The sequence below is a fragment of the Macaca mulatta genome, chromosome 10 (assembly GCF_049350105.2).
Source record: "Macaca mulatta isolate MMU2019108-1 chromosome 10, T2T-MMU8v2.0, whole genome shotgun sequence".
In the NCBI taxonomy this organism is placed as follows: Eukaryota; Metazoa; Chordata; class Mammalia; order Primates; family Cercopithecidae; genus Macaca; species Macaca mulatta.
Genome location: NC_133415.1, coordinates 5,111,148 through 5,130,646, shown reverse-complemented (window position 1 = coordinate 5,130,646; position 19,499 = coordinate 5,111,148). Strand labels below are relative to the sequence as shown.

Here is a 19,499-nt window from a genome sequence, read left to right as displayed (position 1 = left end):
GATGACATTCTTTGTGTGACCAGAGGACAGAGTTAGGACTGGCAGGAGGAAGAGTTTCCTGGGGTGGAGGCGCAGGCAGCTGTTCAGGAATGGAAGCACTGAGCTCTCTGTCACAAAAGCTTTTTAGGGAGCCCCTAGGTGACTGGCTGTCAGGCATGCTGTGGAAGGAACTGCTGTAGTGAATATTTCCACACCTGGATGAAAGGCATGAACCATGCAACACAGGATGACGGGACATGACACCCGGACTTCTGAACTCACCGCACTTCTCAGGGGCATCCTGCACTTTTTCTAGTATAAGGGCTGTTCTTTAAGGACATAGATTTAAAGTGGATTGTTTTCTCTATGAGAAACTCAGTCAAGATGAGATCATGTGTTTCTAAAGTGCCTTTTTCAGGTCGTTAATATGCAGCAGTTAATTCTTGCTGTGTCTTCTGTTTACAGTGAGCTAGTGTGGTTGGTTAAGGATGGAATCCATTTTGCTGCACCTTTCATAAAAGTCTCTCCCAAACTAAGTATCTGTAATTTTTTCTTTTTTTGAGATGGAGTCTCACTCTGTCACCCAGGCTGGAGTGCAGTGGTGCGATCTCAGCTCACTGCAACCTCCACCTCCAGAGTTCAAGCAATTCTCCTGCCTCAGCCTCCCAAGTAACTGGGATTACAGGTGCCCACCAACATGTCTAGCTGATTTTTGTACTTTTTTTGTAGAGATGGGGTTTCACCATATTGGCCAGGCTGGTCTCAAACTCCTGATCTCAAGTGATCCACCCACATCGGCCTCCTAAAAGTGCTGGGATGACAGGCATGAGCCGCCGCACCTGGCCCAAATATCTGGAATTTTTACACAATGAAAAGGTTCTGGACTCGTATGCGCCTTGTTAGGCTCTTTGGCTTTGTGTAATATGAAAAGAAGAAACAGTGTGCATATGATTCTTCACTCTGATGAAAACAGTACATATTTATTACAGAAAATTTAAAAGAGGAGAAATGACACCTACAATTTCACTCTCAGAATCAAAGGAATAGACCTGAGATTTTTCTTCAATTGTTTCTCTACAGTAAAAACAGTGGAATCATGGTGTTACATCATCACCCTGCTGAACAGTGCCAGGCGTTTTCCTGTGTTAGTAAACATTCTCCGTAAGGACCCCCGTTGTTACGGCAGTGCATTGTCATTCACTTCACATTCTCCCAGTGGTGAACATTTTGGTCCATTTTGGTGCTTATTTATTTATTTATTTTATTTTATATATTTTCTGAGACAGCATCTTACTCTGTTGCCCAGACTAGAGTGTTGTGGTGCAGTCTCAGCTTCCTGCAGCCTCGACTTCCCAGGTTGAAGCAATCCTCCCACCTCAGCCTCCCAAGAGGCTGGGACTACAGGTGTGCGCCACCACACCTGGCTAATTTTTGTATTTTTTGTAAAGATGGGATTTCACCAGCCCAGGCTGGTCTTGAACTCCTGAGCACAAGCAATCATCTGCCCACCTTGGCCTCCCAGAGTGCTAGGATGACAGGCATGAGCCACTGCGCCTGGCCTCCCTTAGTATTATAACAAACCCTGAAATGAATATTTTGTATTTAAATCTTTCTGTGCATTTCATACAGTTTCCTTAAGCTAGAAGTTAACTTTGGAAAGGCTCTTAAAAGTGCAGTAACACTTCAAGTAGCAAGATTGTATCAGCTTCAGAGTCCAAGGCTGCTTGTTTGATGGAATTGGATGTGTGCCTCTGTTCCCTGGGATCTCCATGTTTGGGGGCAAAGTGGATTGCGCAGCCCGTCAGCCTAAAGACTTGGGGTCTGTACTCTTCTTTTGTGCCTTGGTTTATGCTGATCAAGGCCTGCAAGTTTGAGTCTAAAACCCGATCCTTGTGTTCTAAAAACCTCACAGGGGCAGATGCCATTGCCACAGGCCACTACGCAAGAACTTCACTGGAAGATGAAGAAGTTTTTCAGCAGAAGCACATTAAGAGGCCAGAAGGGCTTTTCCGAAATCGGTTTGAAGTTAGAAATGGTAAGTTAAAGTGCCCAGATCAGAGCTGAATTCTTGTGAATAGAGTGAAATCTTTTGAGGAATGACAGTGGGTTGTGCCTGAGGATCACGGCCACCCCTCCCTCTGTGCTCCGGAGTAGCTTGTATGGGATTCACATTTGAAAAGGTGCAGTTACCAAGAGGGCATTTCCCCTCAGGGCCTGTGATTGGGTAGTAAGAGATGTCCCTGCCGGCTATGGCGAGGGCTGGTGGCAAATGACATCAGATATTGATAATCCAGCTCTAGACACTGTGCGTTGGTGATTTGAATGTTCCAAAAATATTTGGGTAAATATTTGACAGTGATAATTGGGGTGCTGTCAGTCTAGCCAAGGCCCTGTACTTAGCAATAAGTTCTCAAGGGCATGCGGTTCAGGCAGACTTTTAATGTGCTGTGAGCACAGGATCTGCTGTGGATCGCATAGGCTCAGCAGTCAGGCTTTGTAGCCATATGTGTGTTAGGGAGCCAGGTTTCACCTTTTTAGAAAAAAGTCAATAGCAGACAGTGAGCTGGGAAGCTTGTTGGCTTGTTCTGGTGTACATGTGTATGTAGAAAAGAGGAATTCCCTGCATTGTTGAGTGAAAAACCAAGTGGAGCTCAGAGCAGTGTTTCTGCAGGGAGCATCCATCAGTGTCGGACCCCTGTAGGGCAGCATTGCTCCTCTGTCCAGAAATTCAGATGTTGGAGGGAGCCTTGTCCTGCCATCTAGGGAACAGGGGTATTTGGGGCTGGGGCTGGGGCAGGGCTTTACATGCACACATTTCTTTTTTAAATTTTTATTTTTTTTGAGATAAGGTCTCTGTCAACAAGGCTAGAGGACAGTGGCCCCATCTTGGCTCACTGCAGCCTCCACCTCCTGGGCTCAAGTGATCCTCCCACCTGAGTCCCACCAAGTAGCTGGGACCAGAGGTGTACCCCACCACACTTGGCTAACTTTTTCATTTTTTTGGAGAGATGAGGTCTCGCTATGTTGTCCATGCTGGTCTTGAACTCCTGGGCTTAAGCGATCCTCCCACCTTGGCCTCTCAAAGTGTTGGGATTACAGGTGTGAGCCATCAAGCCTGGCCTCACACATTTCACATCGCCCCTCTTAGCAGTCCATGAGGTGTGTGCTCTCATCCCGTTTCACAGATGAGGAAACCGAGGCCTGGATGAAGCCACCTGACCTAGGTATCTCGGGCGGCAGAGCTGGATTGCAGTGCACTTCTGCTCACTCCCCAGCCCCTGCTGTTTCTGCTGGGTCAGGCCCCAGCTGAGTTCTTTCCTCAGCGTTGCTGAGCCTATCCTGAAGGCTGCAGCGATGGGGCGGGGCTGTGCTTGGTCAAGGGAGCCCTGAGTGTGTCAACAGTTGTCTGCCACCCTCTGTTCCCTCCTCTCCTTCCTTCCTTATGCCAGAGGGTGATCAGGTAACTGTACTAACTTGAGCCCAGAGAAGAGCAGCCCACTCCCCTAAGACAGCCCCCCATTTCAGGAAGACATGGGTTTGAATGCAGAGTCCTGCCACTTGGGAACTCCGGGGTGGAATTCACCAAGTAATTGTGCATTTATGGGACCTGAGGAGCTGGAGGGTTAATTTCCATGTTGAATAGATGTGTCTGCTTACCTCCTAGAACACTGTGTGCCTTGCAGAGCCATCGACCTTTATTATAGGCCACATGCCCTAGGAAATGTCTGATAGTACTGATGGATGCATTTTGTTGAGTGCGTTTGGCGTGTGGGAGTTCTGATGATGCCACAATGTCTTGGCCTTCACTTGGTTTGGTAGGCACACTCAAGGTTTCCATTTCATTCTTCTTCAGTTGCCCTGGCTTGGCCTGGGTCTCTGGGGAGAGCACCTGCAGGGGCAGTGGAGGGCTTGGGCTCAGGGTTGGTCAGCACCTGAGACTGGCGCTCCTAGGCCCGGCCTGTGACTAGACCGATTTTCCCCTGCACAGCGTCCTACCACCGGCCTGGCAGAGCCAGCACAGGCGCCGGCTTGTCAGTGAGGCTCGGGCACAGGCAGCCTCCTCCAAATGTTGTTCATTCCTTTCTGTGCTTTTCCTCTACAGTAGTTCAGTTAGGGTCACCAGCTTGCTTTTTTGAAAATCATAGATTTTTAGTTTGTTTTAAAATGACTCAGAACTAGAAGAAAATGCAAATGGCTCCTAGTTTTCTGAGGCTTTTACACACATGCAGTGTTTGACTGCAGTTAGTTTGGGATTGAAAGTGGACTCTGAGGCCAGTTGCGGTGGCTCATGCCTGTAATCCCAGCACTTTGGGAAGCCAAGGCAGGCGCAGATCACGAGGTCAGCAGTTCGACCAGCCTGGCCAACATGGTGAAACCGCGTCTCCACTACAAATACCAAAAAATAATGAGCCGGGCGTGGCGGCACGTGCCTGTGGTCCCAGCTACTCTGGAGGCTGAGACAGGAGAATCACTTGAACCCGGGAGGTGGAGATTGCGGTGAGCGAGATGCACCACTGCACTCCAGCCTGGGCGGCAGAGCGAGACTCCGTCTCAAGAAAGAAAAGAAAAAGTGGACTCTGGAAAGCGCCCTACTTCCGTGGCGACTGGTTGGCTGAACTTAGTCTCGCTTGTCGCTCGGTTCTGCTGTTTGTACCTGCCAAGTAAGGGAGTGGGACTTGGGAGGCTGGGCAGCCTCCATTCGCGCCGCCTCCACCTGCATCACTTTGGGCGAGTCATGTATAATGAACCGGGCTGGTTCCAGTTTCCCCTCTGTAACGTGAGGAGAATTCTCCCTCTCATGGCTAACGTGGGATTCAGCAGATGGACAACCCTAGCTACACAGTGTGTGTGCTGTACGCGTGGCTCTGCCAAGCCAGGAAGGGTACGTGTGCTGTCTGACCGTTACGGCATGTGGCGTGCTCTGAGTGTAACTCGAAAGGAGAAGTTCATGAGAAAGATTGAAAGAAGCCAGAAAACTGACATTCGTCTTAGTTTTTTGCCATTGATCACTGAACTTGAAAGTGGAGAACTGGACAGTCCTGGCCAGGTTTACTCACACCTCTGCTCCATTGCCTTAAAGCCAGAAATGGCTCTTTACAATCACATAGGGAATGTTGGAGGAACTGCAGGGGCACCTAACAGATGTCAGCTGAGACTCTAAGCAAAAAATGTTTTTACCAAGAAAGCTAACGTGTTCACAGGTAGAACGCTGCTGGTGCTGGCCCAGCAGTGAACCTGGAGAGTGTAGAGTTCTTGAAACCACCGTGGCACGAACACATCCTGTGGTTGTTGGAAGAAACCACAGCTGACGCTGTCAGTAGAATTTTCTGCAAGCGGCTAGCTTACTCCATTTTCCAAGATTTGGCTGAATTTATTTTAGGTGTTTTTTTTTTTTTTTCTTATCACTTCAGAACATTTTTTCATGTGATGTTTCATCTTTGAAAATATTATATTCTGAAGTATGAGCTGGAATAATTTCTTTATCATATAAAATCCTTGTTTTTTTTGGAGGTACAAATTTTTCTTACATTAACCCAGTGGCGGTCTTTTCCCTAGTAGTTGCTATTGAATGTTGTTGTCTGCTTCTGACAGGCTAGGGATAGTCTGTCTAAGGGAACAGAAGGACATTGTTGAAAGTGAAGTATCATTATTTTTATTCCTGCAACGTCTTTTGTTCTTTATTCTTGGCAGCGGTAAAACTCCTCCAGGCAGCTGACAGCTTTAAAGACCAGACCTTCTTTCTCAGCCAGGTTTCCCAGGATGCCCTGAGGAGAACCATCTTCCCTCTGGGGGGATTAACAAAAGAGTTTGTAAAGAAAATCGCCGCTGAGAATAGACTTCATCATGTGCTTCAGAAGAAAGAGGTATGAGTGAGCAGTTTCCTTTGATTAGTGCCTGTTTCCCTTTCCCGCCTGCACGGCCGCGGAGCAGCTGGGCCTGTGGGTCCGGTACCACTTCCCCTTCTCCAGGACCTAACACCAAAGGCCAACCTTGGAGCAATAGATGGAGGAGTTTGCTCAGGCGCACGGTACAGGGCTCTGCTGACATCCGGGAGCAGCTTACAGGAGACTCCTTGCTTTTTTCCTCTCCTCTGACCCTTGTGATAGGCAGCTTTCCCCGCAGCCTTCGCAGCTGGTGGGGTGCTCTTAGGATGGCCTGCCTGCCAGGTGAGTGCCAGGCAGTGTGACGCAGCACCGAGACCCCTGGAGGGGCAGGTGCTTTGCCACCGTCTGCACGCTGATGTGCCCTGTCATCCACTCGCCCGGCACAGACTCGTTCGGTGCCATCTGTTCCAGGCGCTGTGCTGCTGGGCCTCGAGGATATGGTGACGTGCACAGAGCTCCATCTTTGCCTCCATGGAGCTCACCCGCGAGTGGGGGACACAGACAGGAGGCCAATCAGTGTAAACCTAGAAAATGTCTACGGAGGGAGGTGTAGGATCCTGGGCGGGAAGCACCAGTGGGGTCTGAGAGTAGGGAATGGAGATGCCAAAAACAGCCTCAAAAGAAGTTACATGGAACCTGAGACCTGCAGGATGAGGGGATCCGGTGTCCCAGAGAGGGCTGGGAAAGTCCAGATGAGGGAATGGCAGTGCAAGGGCCTTGAGGCGAGGAGAAGCCAGGAGGATGGCATGGGGGTGCCTGTGTGTAGCCCCAGCTCCTCGGTAGGATCGAGTGCACCCAGGAGTGTGAGGACACCCTGGGCAACATAGCGAAACTTGTCTTAAAAAGAGAGCATTGGCGGAACTAGGATGAAGTCCGTGGGAGGAACTTGGGGATGGAGGGCGAGGGCGCTGTGGGATGAGCCTCACCTCTTCCGGGGATGGTGCGGTGGGAGCTGTCGCTCCTTCTTGTCTCCCTGGTAATGGAACGGCCATACCTTTCATCAGAGCCATCTTCCCTGAAGAGCATGCCCACCCCCGTTCTCCTCTCTAGTCTTCCGTTTCCATTGTTGCTCTGTGGTGGGAGCTGCAGGCATGGAGGGGCAGTCTGGAGAGACACAAACCCGAGAGTAAACGATGCAGCCCCTGCTGGGGCCACGGTGGAGAGTGCACGCCGCCCAGGCTCCCCAGCTGGGGCAGATGTACTTGAGGAAGGCACCTCTCCTCTGACTCCCCTGGAGCCCTACCCTGAGGCCTTAGCTTCGGGCCTGGCTCTTCTGCTTTCTGCCCCTCCTCTGCTCCCTGTCTCTCCCCAGGTCCTTCTTTCTTCCCCGGGGCAGCTGGTGTGAGGTTCTGCCTCGCGGGGTCATACCCTGCAGGCTGAGACAGTGAGGTGTCCTCTAAGATCCTGGCCTTGTGTGCGCCGGCTGTGACTGGTGGCCAAGGGTGCTGGTGGGCAGCTGGGCCCCTACCCTGGAAGCAAGGTGTGGGGTGAGGCCGGGAAGCCCCGGGGCCCGCTCAGGATGTCTGGGTACAGTGTGGGCCACCCCCACTTCTGGTCCTCTCACGGCTGCCATCTTCTCATTTCAGAGCATGGGCATGTGTTTCATCGGGAAGAGGAATTTTGAACATTTCCTTCTTCAGGTCAGTGCTGGTCTTTGACACAAAGCGATGGGGCTGCGTCTCTGCCCTGGGCCTGGATCTCCGTCGATAATGAAATGTTTGTTTTCCAGTATTTGCAGCCTCGACCTGGTCACTTTATTTCCATAGAAGACAATAAGGTTCTGGGAACACATAAAGGTGAGGTGCAGACTCTGCCACTTGTCAACTGAAATGCCTGGAGCTGTGGGGTTTCAGCTCTGGGAGACTAGACCAGGGTGCCCGTCGTCCCTTTCACTTGGCTGGTGAATCGTAGAAGGCTCTGTGGGGTGGCCGGGGGTAGGCAGGCATGGCCTAGGGTGGAACAGTTGCCTTGATGAGGGCTTGCATTTCAAGATGTGGCCTCAGCTGAAATGCTGGAGTTCATGAAAAGCGCACCTCTGACTTGGAAGGACTATACTCTGTGAGTTACGTATCAAATCCCTGTAAAAAGAATGATTTCCTTACTGTGTAAGGAAAATGTTAAACTACACAAAACTCCACTCTGATTCAGGGAGTAAGGGGGATGTCATGGCATGATCTGAATGATTAAGGACCACATGCAGTGATGGGATCAGGCGTCCCGCGCTGGCTGGGGTGCTGCTGGCTCACGTGCAGACCCTTACTGCGGTGAGGCCTGCATGAGCTTATGCTGTGCCTGGTGTCAGGGGACAGGCTCTGAGTTAGTCAGCAGTGTGCAGTCCTGTTGTGGGGACAGAGTGCAGCCATTGTTGGGTTAGTACAGTGGCGGGGATGTGCCAGCCGGCGTGATGATCAGGCAAGTCTTGACGCAGCGCAGGCCTGAGCTGTGGGACTGGCCAGGGGAGCGGGTGTAGGTGGTGCCTCGCGGCGAATTGCACTTGGAGATCTTCCACCTCTTGTGGAAGGGAGAGGGCAAGCTGAGCCGGGGCTAGGCGTTCCTGAGACAGGTTGAGGTAACAGCCTTGCCTGGGACAGAACTGCAAGGCAGAACTGCCCATGTATCTGCCAGTCCTGGCCCCAGCAGGAGCCAGTTGGATGACTCATGGTTTCCACCTGCAGTTCAGTTCACTGAAGAAGGCTGCCGGCCTAGGCCACGTGGTAAATCCCATGAGGTTCTCTCTGCCTGTGTGCACCATGGCAGGGGAGGGAGGCAGTGAGTTTGCCATCTGCTCTGTGACATTGTGAGGGTGCACAGAGGGGCTGGGGGTAGCCCTGATGCAGTTACTGCTAATATGAGATGGACACTGTTAGACACGCAGCTATGTCATGGGCTCAGCAAGAAGGGCCCCTGGCATCACACAGAGCACCCAGCCACATCCTGGGCCTAGAGTCACACAGAGCACCCAGCCACATCCTGGGCCTAGAGTCACACACGGAGCACCCAGCCACATCCTGGGCCTAGAGTCACACACGGAGCACCCAGCCACAGCCTGGGCCTAGAGTCACACACGGAGCACCCAGCCACAGCCTGGGCCTAGAGTCACACAGAGCACCCAGCCACATCCTGGGCCTAGAGTCACACACGGAGCACCCAGCCACATCCTGGGCCTAGAGTCACACACGGAGCACCCAGCCACAGCCTGGGCCTAGAGTCACCCACAGCACCCAGCCACATCCTGGGCCTAGAGTCACACACGGAGCACCCAGCCACAGCCTGAGCCTAGAGTCACACAGAGCACCCAGCCACAGCCTGGGCCTAGAGTCACACACGGAGCACCCAGCCACAGCCTGGGCCTAGAGTCACACACGGAGCACCCAGCCACAGCCTGGGCCTAGAGTCACACACGGAGCACCCAGCCACAGCCTGGGCCTAGAGTCACACAGAGCACCCAGCCACATCCTGGGCCTAGAGTCACACACAGAGCACCCAGCCACATCCTGGGCCTAGAGTCACACACGGAGCACCCAGCCACATCCTGGGCCTAGAGTCACCCACAGCACCCAGCCACATCCTGGGCCTAGAGTCACACACGGAGCACCCAGCCACAGCCTGAGCCTAGAGTCACACAGAGCACCCAGCCACAGCCTGGGCCTAGAGTCACACACGGAGCACCCAGCCACATCCTGGGCCTAGAGTCACACACGGAGCACCCAGCCACATCCTGGGCCTAGAGTCACACACACACCACCCAGCCACAGCTTGGGCCTAGAGTCACACACAGAGCACCCGGCCACATCCTGGGCCTAGAGTCACACAGAGAACCCAGCCACAGCCTGGGCTTAGAGTCAGGGGCTCCTACAGCTGGAACCTGTACCTTCTAGGGTACAAAGTACCTGCTCGGTGGCCACTGGCTCCTGTGTCCAGCCCAGGCCTGGACAGTGATGAGAGGTGCCCAGGTGCTTGGTCAGGGCTGGCCTTGGTGGCTGGAGAATCATAGCTTCCTAGTGAGCTGGGCTTGCTCTGGGCTGCCCTCCCAGCATCTGCCTTCAGGAGAGGCGTGCCATGTGGGATGGAACTTGTTGCCCAGCCTCATGGAGAAACTGTCTTTCTGTAGGTTGGTTCCTGTATACCTTGGGCCAGAGAGCGAACATCGGTGGCCTGAGAGAGCCCTGGTATGTGGTAGAGAAGGACGGCGTCAAGGGCAATGTGTTTGTGGTGAGTGGGCCGGCCCTTGAGACAGCACTGGGGCTAGTTCTGGCAGGGCCAGCAGTGCTTACGGACCAGGGCTTGGGAAGGCCTCCAGCAGCCGTGGCTTCATGGAGCCTGTGACTAACTGTTCCTGTCCTTGGTCCCCTGCCTTCCTGCTGCATCCTCCTGGGACTGGCCATGGTGGCAGGAGGGTTTTTTTTTTTTTTTTTTTTTTTTTTTTGAGACGGAGTCTCGCTCTGTCGCCCAGGCTGGAGTGCAGTGGCCGGATCTCAGCTCACTGCAAGCTCCGCCTCCCGGGTTTACGCCATTCTCCTGCCTCAGCCTCCCGAGTATCTGGGACTACAGGTGCCCGCCACCTCGCCCGGCTAGTTTTTTGTATTTTTTTTTTAGTAGAGACGGGGTTTCACCGTGTTAGCCAGGATGGTCTCGATCTCCTGACCTCGTGATCCGCCCGTCTCGGCCTCACAAAGTGCTGGGATTACAGGCTTGAGCCACCGCGCCCGGCTGGCAGGAGGGTTTTAAGGTATTCATTAGGCCCTGTTGTGTGCTGGCCTCTTAATCATCACTGAACCCTTGTACACAAAGTTTATCCAATTTGACAAAAGAGGACAGCGAGACCCGGAGCTTGGGTGGCTCATCCGGTGGAGAGGGCATGGCCTCAGTGCCAAGGACAGTGCCCGCCGTGGTAGGATCCAGTGAGTTGTCATGAGCCAGGTGCAGATGGCCAAGCCAGGATCAAACTGAGCCTTCCACCACAGCGGGGCCCTTACCACTGTGACCCTGGCCTCAAAGCGGGGCCGCTCAGCAGGGGCAGGCTCACCCCACCTGCAGGGGACCTTGCCAGTGTCTGGAGGCATTTTTGGTTGTCACGGCTTGGGTGGAAAGGCAGGGGCACGGGTGCTGCTGCATCTGTGGGTCAGGCCAGGGATGCTGCTGGCGGTGTTCAGCACAGCCTCTTCCCTGAATGGCCCAGCCTCCACCTTGGCGCGCAGAGCTGAGAAGGCCCACTCTCAGCGCCCTGGCTGCCGACGCGTGTTCTGACACGAACGCTGGGGCGCCTTCTCTTAGACGCAGGGGGGGCCAGTAGGCCCAACCCGCCGATTCCAAGACATGTCCTTCTAGGAAGACTGTGGGGTGAAAAGCCTGGCTGCCAGTGAATTAAATGATCTAGATTTCAGTTTGCTATGAGAAGACCAGAAGGGTTACCAATGGCCTCCTGTCCCTGGACAGGTCTCAGTGCCTGCCTAGAACCCAAAGCCCTTAACTTCATGCTCCTTGTCCTGCTTCAGGGGCGGGGCTTGGCGCAATCCCAGGAGGTGACAGGGAGCAGGGGCCTCAGAACCAACCTAGGGTGGCTGGGACCCTCCATACCAGGGCCAGTCCCAGGGTAGCTCCTCAGCTATTTGGGGGGTGGTGGGATTCCTGGGGTGGCCTTCTTGAAAGAAAAGCCTGAGGTGTGGCTGGCCGCTGTGGCCCTGTGAATAGAGAATCCAGTCCTCAAGGGTGGCCGTGGTAGTGCCCCACAGGTGGTTGCAGGTGGAGGGCCTGAGTCAGACTTGAACCTGCAGCGTTCACTGTCACGGGCTTGGATCTCACCCCTGCCTCTTAGTCTCTCATCTGTGAAATGGGGATTCAAAGACCCAGCCGGTGATGAGTTTCTGTGGTGGAGCGCTGCGAGTGGTGCCGGCACCGTTACCTGTGTGTGCTGGTAGGACTGTTGTTCCCAGGGACCACGCCGAGGCCGGCCTTGGGGTGAGGTACCCCTCGGTGTCCCCACCTTTGCATTCCACTCTGCAGGCCCCCCGGAGGGACCACCCAGCCCTGTACAGGGACCTGCTAAGGACCAGCCGCGTGCACTGGATCACGGAGGAGCCGCCTGCAGCGCTGGTCCGGGACAAGATGATGGAGTGCCACTTCCGATTCCGCCACCAGATGGCACTAGGTGACTGACAGGAGGGCTCCTGAGGACGGGCCCCTTGAAGCTGAGCTTCCCGAGGCCAGATTTGGGCCAGGGATGGGAGACACTGGGGTAGGAAAGTCCCGTTGTGGAGATTATTTGGTGATTACCTAAAATATTCAGAACTTCCGTGTTCTGTGCCTGCCCTGAGCGAGGCCTGGGGGTGCTGGGAGCAGATGCAGGCAGGCCCCAGTGTGTGGGGCTGAAGCAAGAGTGTACACTGTCCCGCGGTGTCCTGCTGCGCCCAGAGTCCAGGCTGGGGCTCCTTTTTCCCTGGGGCCCCGAGGTCTGAGGTCGACCAGGCAAGGCCTGTGTCCCCTCCAAGGGCCCCTCTCTTCTACCCAGTGCCCTGCGTGCTGACCCTCAATCAAGATGGCACCGTGTGGGTGACAGCTGTGCAGGCTGTGCATGCCCTTACCACAGGACAGGTGAGTGGGGGGTGAGCCCAGCTCTCACTGTGCTCCAGGAGGACTGCACTGCTCTTCACCATACCAGGGCACCTGGGTTACAGAGGAAGGGCCTGAGGCCCAGAAGTAGGGTGTGCTCGGGTCACACAGCTGGTGACGGCAGAGTGCGACCAGACCTGCCCTGGGGGCTCCTCCCGCAGTGACAACTGTGAGAGGATTTCCACTCTGATGTCACCAACCAGCCAGTTCCTGCTCGGGCCCTGAGAGGCTCAGCTGCTGCCCGGGCCCTAGAAGCGAGGACAGAAAATGGAAGGGGCATGAGGACTGCGCTCAAAGAGGCAGAGGGTTGGGGCCCCTGTGGGCTGAGTGTGTAGGAGCTCTAAGGATGGGCGCCTGGCGTACGCAGGCCTGAGGGCTCTCCAGGGGCAGGTGGCGGGAGAGAACCTGGGTTGAAGGGAGCGGAAGCATCCTCTGGCTGCCACCATGCTACCTCCTGTCACAGCTCCACATTCCCAAAGGCTTCAGAGACCTGCCAGTCCCTGGAGTGGCCCCTGTGACTGTCCCACTCGGGAGAGGTACCCTGACCCTGGAGACCCTCCTGGTGAAGCTGCTGGGTGCCCCAGGCCCCTCCTCTCCTGTTCAGCAGCAGCAGAACCCCTGCTCCCCTGGCAGCTCCGAGGCCCAGAGGGGACCACGCTGCCCCTGCCTGCCCTGGGCTGGCTCCCTGTGGCACCCCTAACGCCAGGGTCTCTCTTCCCTACAGTTTGCTGTGTTCTACAAGGGGGACGAGTGCCTGGGCAGCGGGAAGATCCTGCGGCTGGGGCCGTCTGCCTACACACTCCAGAAGGGCCAGCACAGAGGTGGGGTGGCCATCGAGAACCCCAGTGATGGCCCAGAAGACGGCCCAGGCCTGCGTCCCTTGCCCTGACAGAGACGGAGCTGCTAGAAGGAACCTGGAGAGCAGGCCCAGGGCTGGGTGGCTGGTGAGCAGTCCAGGTCCCCAAGGGCCCAGCTTACTGCTGCCCAAAGCAGAGGAAGCCAGGCTGGTTAAGGGTCCGAAAAGCCTGCAGGGGCCTCGGCGAGCCCCAGGAAGAGCCTCACCTCCAGGCTGCGGCTCTGGCTGCCAGAGCATCTGCTGGCTGGTGGGGTGGCCCGAGTTCCCCTTCACCACCCCCAGGGAGGGTTTCCCACCTCAGAGCACACCGAGGGGACCTGCAGGGGGAGCTGCAGGGACAGCGTGGAATAAACATTCTTTCAAGGACAGAGTCTGACCGCTGCCTCTGCTGGGGCCCGGGGGCTCCACATCACTGACCCCCTGGTGTGGAAAGGCAGGTGGACTGCAGACGCTGCCACGGCAACCTGCGCTCCTTTCCCTGAGGTCCCAGCGGCTCCATCCTCTGCCCCTGTATCTAGGGCTGGGGTCCCTGGTCCTGGACACTGACCAGTGTCCTTGGCTCCCTTCCTCTTGCTGGGCTGGAGCCTTAGCGTGTTGCTGGTGCCTCGAGACAGGTTCCTGCGGGGACCAGAGGTGCATTCCCCTTCTCTGGGTGGGAAGGTTCCAGAGGCAGCCAGGTGGTGCATCTTGAGGGCCTTGCCCAGATGCCCCGAGTTCTTGCTGGTGCGTCAGGGTGGGGGCTGCCACGGGACCCACTGTCCATCCTGACCCCTTCCCTCCCAGCTCCCCACTGGGTGTCCCCTGACCTGGGGCACCCTTCCTTCTAGCCTAGGCCCCCCACGCAGCAGAGAGTGTCCTGAGGGTGAGGAGTGGGCCAGAACTCCACAGGCCAGGTGAGGAAACGGGGCCTGAGGTGGAGCGGCGGCCCTTGCTGGGCTGGGGCGGGGAGGCAGGGGGCGCGGGGTCAGTGCTGCCCTGGCCAGGGGCAGGCCCCAGCTCTACCAGGCAGGCAGAACGCTGGCTGGTGGGACCAGACAGGCTCCTGGGGATCCTTGGCCCAGCTGGGCACGGAGGCTGAGCTAAAAGCGCCGCCTTTGTTCTGCTGGCTCAGCCCGGCACGGAGCCTCCCTGGGCTCAGGGTTTCCCTGATTTATGGCTGTGGCCGGGCCTCCATCCTGGGAACTGAGGGTGGGAGAGCCCCTGCGGGGCCTACTGCTGTGCCCTAGGCGAACCCTCCCAGGTCACAGAAACATGAGCAGGAGGGAGGAGGGGCAGCCAAGCAGAAGGTGGTGTGGGCACCAGGCCAGCAGGGGTAAGGCTGCCCTCTCCAGTCTCTAGCGGGCTCTGCCGTCCTGCCAGCCTCAGGGCCTATGTGTCGGCCAGTGGAGGAAGCAGGGGCACAAACCTGCCTCTGCCCCTTGGGTCCCCAGGTTCCATGGCGACCGCTTCCTGACTGGCAGTGCTCCCCTCTCTGTAGCATGCACAGTTGCCTGCCCTGCGCCCCCATAAGGCCACTGGCCAACTCTGGAGGGCTTTGGTGCAATGCCTCAGAGATTCAGCAGAAACTGCTGGCCAGGGTCTGGCCTCTTTCCTACCCTCCCCAGCACCCAAGGCTGGCACACTCCAGAGGCTGTGCCCCTCAGATGACCTTTTGAAGACCTGGGGGTCCCCAGGAGCGCAGGCAGGCAGGTAGCCCCTCCTGCCAGCACAGGCACCCCCAGTGGCCTGGCCTTAGCCACTTGCCACACCTGTCCATGAAGATGGTGGGGGAACATCTTCCGGGCCAAGAGCTGGATGCTTGTATACCTACTCCCTGCTTGTAATACAAATGAAAGCAAAGCCCTCGCTCTCCTCTCCCTCATGTTGTTCCAGGATAATCTGTGACACACAGGTCCTAGGACAGTGTCCCCTCACCTCACACCTGGGAGGCTCCTTCCCAAGGCCCTGAGCCGGTTTCAAACACCTTGAGCCTGGCTTCTCCCCAGTCCCTGGCTCCCATGTTGTCCTGTGCCGGAACCTTGCCTGGGCCCAAGCCCCTTCTTGGGGATGTTTCTTTTGTTTTCTTTTCAAGAGACAAGGTCTTGCTCTGTTACCCCGTCTGGAGCACAGTCGTGTGATCACAGCTCACTGGAGCCTTGACCTGGGCCCAAGCACTCCTGCCCTGACCTCCCAAGTAGCTGGGACAACAGGCATACACCACCACACCCAGCTAATTTTAATTTTGTTTTAGAAACAGTCTTGCTATGTTGTCTAGGCTACTCTTGAACTCCTGGCCTCAGGTGATCTTGCCTCAGCCTCCCAAAGCACTGGGACTACAGGCATGAGCCACTGTGCTAATTTTTAGCAGCTAATTTTTAAAAACTGTAGAGATGGGGTCCTGCTGTGTTGCCCAGTCTGGTCTTGAACTCCTGCCTCAGCCAGCCAGTGTTGGGATTACAGACATGAACCACTGCCTGACTCTCCTAGGGGATCTTAACAAGCCGTGTCTCCAGGCTGGGGAGCCCAGGGCGAGGCTGAAGCTGTGACTGAAGCAGCTGTAGTCACCCGTTACCTGGGCTGGGGGAGTCGACGTCCCGTGGCTTGGACGGTGTTTGTGCTGTTACCTGTTCAGACACGATCACAGAGGGGCTTGCTCTGCCCTCATCCATCGCGGTCTGCTGCGGAGGCTCTACGGAGCACTTCGTGGTCCTCACGTGGACATCCTGGCCTGGCTGACAGGCCTGCTCTGGGCTGCCTGGACTGCTTTCTCTCTCTCAGATGCTTCTAGTATTTTCCTGTTAATCGTGGCTTTGGGGCTGAGGTAGAAATATTCTATCACGTTAGCCACCAAGCATTCTGGGATGTAAACATTAGCAGGTGAACTGAGGAGAAAGCAACTTGAAAAATGACCTCAGGCGCAGGGGCGTTCATGGGTTGTTTTTTCTATCTCAGATTTGACCCAGGGTAGCCCTAATCTGCGGTGCTGTGCAGCCAGCACCAGGACAACAACTCCAGAGAGGCCTGGGAAATGGGGGCACTGTGGACCAGAGAGGGTTGGGGTTCCCATTTTTCTCTCTTTGCTGTCACTACTTTTCCTTAAGGTGGGCCCTGTTGGGTGGAAGCGTGGCTAGAGCGGTGGGAGAAACCCATCTTTCTGGACAGGGAAAACAAGAAAAGGACCCCATAAGTGAGAAAATGCAAGGCAAGTTCCAGCAAGGAGAGAGCTGGAGAAGGGGGACCCCCAAATTCTCCACGTGTGTTGAAACACACCCCTGCCCCACCCCACCTGTGAGTGCAGCCAACAACCCAAAACAGTATAGCCAAGGCCGAGGGCTGACCTGGGGGTGGACCTGCTGCTCGTGGAAAGAGAGAACCAGTGGTCAGAACCTAACCAGGTTGCCTGCTGCTGAAACACATGAAATGACACAGCAACGGTGTGAACAACCCAGAGTCTAACCTAACATTCCACATGACGAGTGAGGGTTCAACCTGCAGTTACTCAGCACACACAGAACCAGGAAAACGCAAACAGAAAAGTGATTTCAGCCCCAAGATGCTTAAATGTTCAGATTATCCCAGAATTCACAGCAGCCCTAGTTACAACCATGCTTCATGAAGTAAAGGTGAACACTCTTGGAATGAGTGGAAAACGAAGTGCCCAGCAGAGAAATAAAAAGGAACCTAATGGAAATTTTAAAACTCATCGAGTATTTGAAATAAATTCACTGGGTAAGTTCAGTATCAGAATTAAGATGACAGAAGAGAAAAATCAGTGAACTTGAAGATGGAGCACCAGAAATCACCAAATGAAGGACAGATAGAAAAGAACGAAGAAAGATGAACAGAGCCTCAGGGACCAGTGGGAAAACGTCAAGAGGTCTAACATCCGAGTCACTGGAGTCACAGAAGGAGAGGAGAAAGATCAGTACAAGAAAAGAAATAATGGCAAAAAATTCCTGAAATTTGGTGAAAGACAAAAACTGCCCATCTAGGCTGTGGCAGGCCTACCAGGGAGTGGAAAGTTCCAGCACAACATTCCACTGGCTGAGGGAGCATGGGACGTGGACAGCTCAGCTGCACATCCGTAAACCATCCCTTCCACGGCCACCTTGGGCGCAGGGAGGGGCGGGGGTGTTTGTGGAGAAAAACCAGCACTGCAGAAGTACAAATTCAAAAATCTTAATTTATTGTAGACTCTTCTCATTTGTAATTCCAGTGTTTTGAACATTAATAAATACACATCTGTTAAAAACCTCCAGTGTCTAATCTCTCCCATAAAGTCTTAATAAAAATAAGTTTACATTTTTCCTGTCTCAATAAAACTGACAGTTGTTTTTTGGTAACAGTTCTGACCAAATTAAAAATTACACCTCATGATGTTGGCTGTGGAGTATGTGAAAAAAAAAAATAGAACAAAACAAAAAATTACACCTCAGGGGGTGGAATCCTGTTAAAGTCATGAAAGCAGACTGTTCGAAGACTTCAAGACCTTTTCGTACTTAGGAAACACCAGTGGCAAACGTTTAAAGGGACTAGAGTTTTGTATCTTCGAAAGACCACTCACCTGGTAAGGCACATGTATAATTCATTCAGGTGTGAGGACTTGGGGATCTCATTTCATCCTCCTGTCTGGACCATTTTCAGATACGCTTTTCCTCTCACAGGCATCTGCTAACAGTGCTCACATTTTCATCAGGGTCAGGTTTAAAACTTAGTGTGGATATCTTTGCATTTTACTTGATGTTCATCCTATTTTATGGTTTCTCCTATTTGGAAGCAGCTGTGCTGATCACTTATTTGGGCGCCTGATTTGAAGAACAAAAGAAACGCTAAAATCAAACATGTCTGACAGTTCCGGCCATTCCACAGCCCCTCGGGCCACACTGTGCCAGCTGCCTGCCTGCAGTGGGCCCGACCTTGGTGTGAGTTTCCAAAAACAGTTTGGTAACCATTGAAGGCTGTGGCTTTGTCCCTCTGCACAATTGGCCATCTGAAGCAAAATGAAGTAACTGGTCAGACGCCGGGCATGGGGTGGGAACCCGTGCCCCGGGAGATCCTCGGAGTCTCAAAGAGCTAGAGAACTGGCAGGAGGGATGTAATGGCCTGGAGGGCCCCATACCTCTGTCCAAATCAGGAACCTGCAAGACTTTAAGGTCCCAGGTCCCACGGGAAGCAGGAGCAAAGGAGAAATCCATCCCCACCTGCAGCTGCCAGGCCACCTGGGAGGGGGTGGTGGTCAGGGAATGACCAGGTGAAAAATGACAGCCGTGTGGCAACCATGCCCCACAGTGACCTCAGCAAGGCTTCTCACACCTGCCTAGTCCTGCACTGCCCCGTCTTAAATTCACACAGCCAGGGCAGAGGGCAAACGCATGCACAGCGAATACCAGGGACCCAGGGAGCCGGCGGGGAGGGCCCATGCCATCCTTGCTTCCTGGCCAAAGGCAGCTATAGGGCTTCTAACTGCTTGGTTTTAGCCCCACTGCTGACATATTTTCCACCTTTGATCTGCTGGGGTACCAGTTTCGTCAACACATGCCAGATTCAAGTACAACTGTGCAATCTTTACACGGAAGACAGCAAGGGATCATCGCATGGATCTCCTGGGATAACAAAGTCAGCACGAATGCAAAATATATACAGGTTTCACCTCCTCAGAGTCCAATACAAATATATAAAAGTATCTACAGCTTTCCCACATAGTGATTTTAAGACAAGGGGTGCCTTTGCAAAGGGCTGCCGGGCTTCCAGCCAGGCGTCTGCACTGCCATGAGATGCCCACCTGGGCGGGGCTGGACCACAGTCTTTGGTCTGTGCCTGGCGTTCCTGAACTCTGGGCAGCCTCTGGGCCCTGTCTGGGGTCCCCTCGCAGATCTGGCTCTGGCTGCAGTCTTAGGATCCAGCGGTGCTGGCCCAGTGGTCTGCGCCTCCCTCATGCCTGTGGCCTTTGGCACTTGTCACCAGGTCTGACAGGCCCTGAGCTCCTGGGAGAGCCAAGACCTTTGTGTCTGGATGACCAGTCCGGGGGCTGCCACCGTGGGGACCGCCACACTCTGGGCCCACTCCACTTCAAGGGCAGTGGCCCCTCGGGCTCCAAGCTCTGAGGGCTCAGTGATGCCGCAGCCTGTGTGGGGGTGACGGGCTTGCCTCACGGTTTCCTGATGGTTCAAATTGAAGTTTCATTACTGCCT

General features: G+C 54.7%; 2 protein-coding genes across 24 annotated transcripts in view; one reads left to right on the top strand and one right to left on the bottom strand.

Annotated features, from left to right (window-relative positions):
• The window catches only part of TRMU (tRNA mitochondrial 2-thiouridylase), a 26,677-nt gene extending 9,117 nt beyond the window's left edge, over positions 1-17,560 (top strand). For 2 of the 22 annotated variants that reach the window (XR_013398891.1, XR_013398889.1), the window contains 10 exons: positions 1,892-2,014; positions 5,730-5,843; positions 7,451-7,504; positions 7,594-7,660; positions 9,976-10,076; positions 11,868-12,012; positions 12,373-12,455; positions 13,198-13,417; positions 14,157-14,222; positions 15,796-17,560. Coding sequence is in view for 8 of the 22 variants with exons in the window: in XM_015150574.3 (XP_015006060.1) it covers positions 1,711-1,798; positions 1,892-2,014; positions 5,671-5,843; positions 7,451-7,504; positions 7,594-7,660; positions 9,976-10,076; positions 11,868-12,012; positions 12,373-12,455; positions 13,198-13,362 (999 nt within the window). In the remaining 14 variants the exon portion in view is untranslated. Of the gene's footprint in view, positions 1-1,608; positions 1,799-1,891; positions 2,015-5,670; positions 5,844-7,450; positions 7,505-7,593; positions 7,661-9,975; positions 10,077-11,867; positions 12,013-12,372; positions 12,456-13,197; positions 13,698-14,156 lie in introns of those variants that run through there. The other 20 variants (XR_013398890.1, XR_013398888.1, XR_013398894.1 and 17 more) reach the window with 16 other exon arrangements.
• Positions 17,472-19,499, bottom strand: part of CELSR1 (cadherin EGF LAG seven-pass G-type receptor 1) — a 190,015-nt gene continuing 187,987 nt past the window's right edge. The window contains exon 35 of one of the 2 annotated variants that reach the window (XM_077949321.1): positions 17,472-19,499. In XM_077949321.1, the coding sequence (XP_077805447.1) occupies positions 19,475-19,499 (25 nt within the window). In that variant the 3' untranslated portion in view covers positions 17,472-19,474. The other variant, XM_077949322.1, reaches the window with a different exon arrangement.